This window comes from Sapajus apella, unplaced genomic scaffold (genome assembly GCF_009761245.1).
Source record: "Sapajus apella isolate SASKATOON/1434 unplaced genomic scaffold, GSC_monkey_1.0 scaffold60, whole genome shotgun sequence".
Lineage (NCBI taxonomy): Eukaryota > Metazoa > Chordata > Mammalia > Primates > Cebidae > Sapajus > Sapajus apella.
This window is the reverse complement of record NW_022437000.1, coordinates 1,503,063-1,509,892: the sequence shown is the minus strand read 5'-3', so window position 1 is coordinate 1,509,892 and position 6,830 is coordinate 1,503,063. Positions and strand designations below refer to the sequence as shown.

General features: G+C 44.0%; 1 protein-coding gene across 8 annotated transcripts in view; it reads left to right on the top strand.

The window, feature by feature from the left end:
* NALCN (sodium leak channel, non-selective) overlaps positions 1 to 6,245 on the top strand; it is a 368,748-nt gene extending 362,503 nt beyond the window's left edge. For 4 of the 8 annotated variants that reach the window (XM_032246166.1, XM_032246167.1, XM_032246168.1 and 1 more), the window contains 2 exons: positions 1,716 to 1,833; positions 4,504 to 6,245. In XM_032246166.1, coding sequence (XP_032102057.1) covers positions 1,716 to 1,833; positions 4,504 to 4,757 — 372 coding nt within the window. In that variant the 3' untranslated portion in view covers positions 4,758 to 6,245. The remainder of the gene's footprint in view (positions 1 to 1,715; positions 1,834 to 4,503) is intronic. The other 4 variants (XM_032246172.1, XM_032246169.1, XM_032246170.1 and 1 more) reach the window with 2 other exon arrangements.
* Positions 6,246 to 6,830: the final 585 nt, after the last annotated feature.

Genomic DNA, 6,830 nt, shown 5'->3' with positions numbered 1-6,830 from the left:
TTTTTTTAAAAAAAAAAAAAAAAAAAAAAAAAAAAAAAAAAAAAACTGGGTGCTGGTCACATCATTCAAACAAGGTGACAGTATTTCTAATAGGAATATTTTCATTGAAAAAAACCAAGACGGTGGAAATCCACTGATCCAGATTATATGTGTCTTTGCCACTTGGATGCAGTTGAGGTTATTTTAAAAGATTCTGATTCATATGAATACCAGAAAATATGAATGCCCTGAACTTCGTAATTCTGTAGTTTTATTTTTGTCTAAAGAGTTACCATTAGATCTAAGGGCTGCATTTGACTCTGGAAATATTACATGACTTAGCAGAGTGTGGTTTCCACGCAGCTCAGCCCCAAATGTTTTCCTCCCCTCACTAAAGTTATAGAAATTTGCAGTAAAATCAGTGAAAATGTAATTGGCCTTCAACCTCCTCAAATAATCAGGCTTATTGAAGATGTATCCTTTCTTGGTCGGGTATCGGAAGAGTGTATGGAGTTCAGGAGAATTGGCTTGAGGAGGCTGTATTTACTAGGTCACAACATATTTTCATTCTCAAACTCAACGCACGTGTCTATCTAGAAAAGTGCAGTGAGTTATCAGCGTCCTGGAGAGTCCTGTGCTGTGAGAAGCAGCTGGCTGGGAGGACCTGCCCCTTTATGAGGCAGCAGTTATGATTTGAGGTTAACAACGTGGAGCAGATCCCGTGCTCTGCACAGAGTCCCCAGCAGCACCAGGCTCTGTGGTGTGCAGCAATGCAGCCAGGGGCCAGGGGTACATTTGGAAGCCTAAGGCTCCATGGCCTAGCAGGGTGCTCCAGGAGGCCCGCTGGTGCCACAGCCCACTTTGAGGTAGATTTCATGTTTTGGGCTTCCCAGCCTGTAGAAATCATCTGCCACCAACTGCAGGGACTTCTGCAGAGTTAGTCAACCGAGGGGCAAAGACAGGCATCTGCAGTGGCCTTACCGCTGGTCACCCTGAGGACGGCTGGCAATGTCTCGCATGGGGGAGGCCTGCTGAGGTCAGGACAGACAGTGAGACAGGGCCAATGAGCCCAGGGAAAGTGGCGATTGCAGAGCCCCCTGTTTTTAGATGAAAATCCCAAGAGGTGACCGAAAAAAAAAAAAAACGGGATATTGAAGAGATGTGAAGAGCAAGGCTTTTGTTAGGAAAGGGAGAGGTGACAGGTGAGCCAGAGAACAGGTGAAGGGTGTGGGAAGTCTTGGCCTCTCTCTTTGACTTTAGCTTAGATTGTTATCAGCTCCATCCAGGGCCCATCACAGAGCTTTGCCTGTGGAGAGCTCTTTCCCTGAAGCCCCAAGTGCGGATCTTCAGGCTGGTAGACTGCCCCCGCCCAGCCAGTCCCCACTGCCCCACCTTCTTTCCTGCAGTGCCCCCTCCTTGCGCCCTGGTTCGCCAGTGAAGATATGAAGGGTAACAATGACATTCTCAGGCATGGAGGGGAACGAGGCAGTGGGGGGTTACCCAGGAAATGCTGTGCCAGGAAGAGCGGTGTCTCCTTCAGCACGGCGTGCGGTGGTGGCTCTTTTGCTTCTGTGACTCTTTTTACCCATTTTCACTTTTCCTTCCCCACTGCGGACACTATGAATCCGTATAGTTCTTCCCACTTGTTCTCCTGCCTTGTTTTCCTTTCCTATGGTATAAGGAGGAAAGCACAGGGTTAAGGAGGACGGTAAGTGCGTGGTTCTTCTCCCATGCAGACAAGCAGCCAGCAGCAGCTCCTGAGCCCCACGCTGTCCGATCGAGGAGGAAGCCGGCAAGACGCGGCCGATGCAGGGAAACCCCAGAGGAAGTTTGGGCAGTGGCGTCTGCCCTCAGGTAGGTACATCCAGGCATTTCTCCACCGATCAAGGCATTTTAAAGGTATTTACTTTGTGTGTTTTGGGTCTTGCATTTCAAAATGCAAGTCTGCATCTACGGCTGTTTATAGACAGCAACATAATGAAAAATGTAGTCTTGTCAAAAACATTGCCTCACCCCATTTCCCCCTCACAAATAACTTCTCTAAATATGACCTACATTAGCCCCCATTTTCTGGGTACATTTCAGGCTGCCATGGTCGGGAAGCCAGCACCTAGGAAAAAGCCAAGATTCAGAAAGAGGGAGAGATTTCCAAGGGCTTCCTTCGTGCATCAAGGCACGCTCAAACATGGGTGAAACTTATTTAATTGAAGAGGGAGTAGGTAGATGCAATCATTCAGAAAATGCCACAAAGTTCTCAAAAAAGGGACAGGCCCGCACTTTGTCTTCGCATTCACTTTGCAGCTGAGCCAGTCACTGTCTTTAGGCAAGCTGTTTTACCTCATTCAACCCTTTCATTTAATAAACAATCCCATTATTTACCACATTTTACTGATTTAGTAAGAGAATTGTCTTCTATGAGCTTCTTCTATATAGGGTTTTGGAAAGCCAGGATAATCCCATGAAGAGCATTCAGGAATGGAGGGAGAAAAATGCTCCCCACAGCCTAGTGTCCTTGTATGTGTTTTTCTCTTTTTTTTTTTTTTTTTTTGAGACAGAGTCTCGCTCTGTTGCCCAGGCTGGAGTGCAGTAGCATGATCTTGGCTCACTGCCACCTCCGCCTCCTGGGTTCAAGCGATTCTCCTGCCTTAGCCACCCAAGTAGCTGGGATTACAGGTGCATGCCACCCACTCCTGGCTAAGTTTTGTATTTTTAGTAGAGACGGGGTTTCATCATGTTGGTCAGGCTGGCCTCAAACTCCTGACCTTGTGATCCAAGGTCAGGCATGAGCCACCAAGCCTGGCCCATTTTTGTATTTTTATTAGAGATGGGGTTACACTGTGTTGGCCAAGCTGGTCTCGAACTCCTGAGTTTGTGATCTGTCCACCTTGCCTCCCAAAGTGCTGGGATTACAAGTGTGGGCCACCACACCCGGCCACATGTTTTTCTCTATAGATAACTAAGTTCATGCCAAAGCAGGAACTTTATAATGCTCTTTAACTGCCCCCCAACTTCAGCCCAATTGAAGTGAGAAGATGTGTAGCATATGTGTTCTGCAAAGTGGATGACAGCACCACTTACATTTTGAGGCTAGCGATGTTCAGTGGGTCTTCATGGAGACTACCACCAAAGAAAGTATCCCCGTTCGTATCCAGGAATTTATTTTTAAGGAAGCAGGTTTCCTCCTGATTCAAACAAAGCAGAGAATGATGGCATCAAGACAGAGTAGGTGGTAGTGCCAGGTCACAAAAAGCCTTAAATTACAAGCTGAGTAGGTTCATTGTTATCTTGTGGGCAATTAGGAGCTAGCAAAGATTTCTGAGAAATATGTGACTTTTGGAATCCGTGCTTTAGGAAGCTGACTTGGCAGCAAGGGAGAGTGAATTGTCTACAGCTGAGACTGGAGGCAGGTGACGGGCTGGAAGAAGTTGCAGTGGTGTGAGCACCAGGCAGCAAGGGCGTGGACAGAGCTGGGGCCAGATGCTGCAGGGACAGATAGGAGAGGTGACCTGGGGAGAATGCACAGTCGTTGGTACTCACTTAAATGGACAAGAGAAAAGATGCTGTCAAAAGTATGTCCATTGGTCTGGGCACGGTGGCTCACGCCTGTAATCCCAGCAGTTGGGAGTGCCAAGGCGGGTGGATCATGTTAGGTTCAGAGTTTGAGACCAGCCTGGCCAACATGCTGAAAACCCTGTCTTTGCTAAAAATACAAAAATTAGCTGGGCGTGGTGGTGCACGCCTGTATTCCCAGCTACTCAGGAGACTGAGGCAGAGGAATTGCTTAAACCCGGGAGGCAGAGAGGTTGCACTGACCCTGCACTCCAGTCTGGACAAGAGAGTAAGACCCTGTCTCAAAAGAAAAAAAAGTACTTCCACTGGTCTATGCCTAGATGGCCCCCATCAAAAATGGTGATGGGGGTCAGGCTGAGTTTGGGAAGGCAGGGGGAAAGAAAAACAGTATTTTGAGGGGACAACAACGTTATAGGTGTCACGCGATGCGCTCAGGCCATCTCATGTAACCCACTTTAATCCTGACAATGGTCTAATTAGGACATTTTCACTGTCTTCATCTTGCACTGGAGGAAACCTGGGTTGAGAGACATGAAGTTGCCCATTGCTACATACCCACAGGTTACAGAGGTGGGTCCCAAGACCATGACTGTGGGACCCCAGAACCGCACCTCTCCTCCCGCACCCTCACTCAAACCTTGCCTTCACTGTGGGTCATGCTTTGCTTCCATTTTTTTGTATTTTTTGCATATGCTAACGAATGCACATGTTTCTATGGCAATAGCTCCCAAATTGGAATTTTTAGTGACTTTCTAGTTTTTGTATTATTTCAGAATGTACGGGGTAAGCAGCACTTCTTTTCCCCAAATGGCATTATTAGTTGTCCATGAGCATAATTTTTAAAAATCTATCATGAACATAAAGCGTCAAGTCCTGAAAAGGATGTTTACTTAGCATCTATGGATAGGACACATTAGCCAAAACTATCACTGCTGGGAAGATCATGGGTTTTAGGAATGATTACAGTAGAGTGGAGCAGTACCAAGTGGCTCATAAGATTCACTAATTCCACAGCGCCAAAACCAATAAGCCATTCGGTGTCCTCGGTCAACTTACGGTTTGGAGGGAGGACCACCATGAAATCTGTAGTGTGCAAAATGAACCCCATGACTGACACGGCTTCCTGCGGTTCTGAAGTTAAGAAGTGGTGGACCCGGCAGCTGACCGTGGAGAGCGACGAAAGTGGGGATGACCTCCTGGATATTTAGGGGCACATCAGTGTGGATGAATTTCCAGTGGTGAAAACTGTTTTCTAATAATTTCCTTGATTGTCCAGTGAGCAATCTGTAATTGATCTATCATGTCATTTCAACTTGTCAGAAGATTTTTATAAACTGATTTTCGTCCTGCCAAAGAAAGGCATAAGCTGCATTATGATGGGTTACTATCTTTGTCTAAAAAGTTTGTATGATGACTGCACTGATAATATTAGAAACTATACCACAAGCACATGTATATCACTCAAAAATGTCACATATTCTGTGTAAACTAAGGTATATATTCATATGTGCTCTAATGCAGTATTATCACCATGCCTCAAGAGTTCTAAGCCCAAAGTGGCTGATATTTATGGTACAGAGGTTACAGCTTTAGTTCACATCTTTCCCATTTCTGCTAGAAATATTTCTCTTGGAAAAATTATTTATGATTGATCTCAAAAGGTCAGCAATGAACTTATGCTAAAATGATAGCAGTTTTACAAACTACAGATTCTGAATTTTTAAAATATCTTCTTTTTCTCACGTTACGTTTTAAAATATACACAAGATATTTGGTGACCAGAACAAGTTGATTTCTGTCCTCAGTTATACTAATGACACTGTTGCCTCCTTCCAAGACAATCGTGCATGCGAGCACCAGGCAAAGAAACGGGCTCAGAACGCTTACTGGTTTAAAACAAACAAACCTGTAGATAAATAACGTGAGTGACAAGAGTTGCGCAAAGATGTTAAGTTTCTGGAGAAGCCTCTTAATAACTGAGTTTAGCAAAAAGAATCAAACTATATATCTCAATTTATTTACAAAAACATTGTATGTGTGATGTTATCGTTGGCTTCATTTCTTACCCAAGGTGTGTCTGTTTTGCCATAAATCAACAGTCATTTCATTACGGGTTGATCTGAACATACTGGATTTGAAATGACACCTCTGTTACCAGAATCTCCTATGGAAAAAACATGGTGATTTATTTGCAAAATCTTACTCAGAACTCACAGGTTAGGGATCACATGACTTAATCGTTTTTTGGGTTTTTTTCTTTATATGTCAATGGCCCATGTCCTCTGCGAAAACTCAAAAAGCAAAACAATGGCAAAGTGCTGTTAGATTTCCTGTGCTGGATCAGCCAAGTAGAAATGGACTTGGACCTTTTAACTATTTTATTACAGATTGGACATTTGCTGTTTAGATGTTTTTCAACAGAGGGATTATCTCAGAATCCTCTGACCTCTAGGTTGCTTTATGATCTATTTTTCTCTATTTAACATTCCTCAGATAGGCAAATGGCACCTTCCTGCTGTGTCACAGATGTATCATTGTGGTGGAAGTCTATGGTGTATGTGATTCACTGTAACTATGAGATAAAGTACAACCAGTCCATGCAGCCAAAAGGATTGGATTTGATTTTATGTTCACTTGCAGTTTACTTTTTGTACATAAAAATAATAAAATAAATATTGGATTTGCAAAATAATTTACCCTGAGTTGACTGTGTTTAAATCCTTTTCTTGGTGGGGCAGGCACTCGGTAGCAGCACTTTGCAAACCCTGGATTGAATATTCAGTCCATAATTAGTTGGCAAAATCTCTGTCCCTGATATTCATTTCAACTCAATTCCCTCAGCTGGAATGTTCCTTTTACACTTGTGCTGATAAGCCTGAGTGAATACCCTGTGCCTTCCAAGCCTACAGTGAACAGAAAAGGCACTTACCTGTCCAGGGCATGGGTCTGTACTAGTGCTGCACAAAAACGTTATTTTTTTTTGGCATATTAAACTTGAGTAACACAGCTTCATTCTCATGAAACTGCTGAGCCCTTCCTAAAATGTCTGGAATTGATATTCAGGAGAACATCATTGCTGTTCATGCTGCAGTGAAGCCAGGGGCAGAATACCAATGTATTTAAAGCCATAGCACCCTATATTTTCAATGAAGCAAAACAGTCACACAGTTCTTGTGGGATTCCTCTCTATGATTTTCCTGAAATAGGTAGAGCAGGTACAAGCCAGAGAAAGTAAGCGCCACCCCCTTTTAGATTTTACCCCTAGATACGTAAACATATGA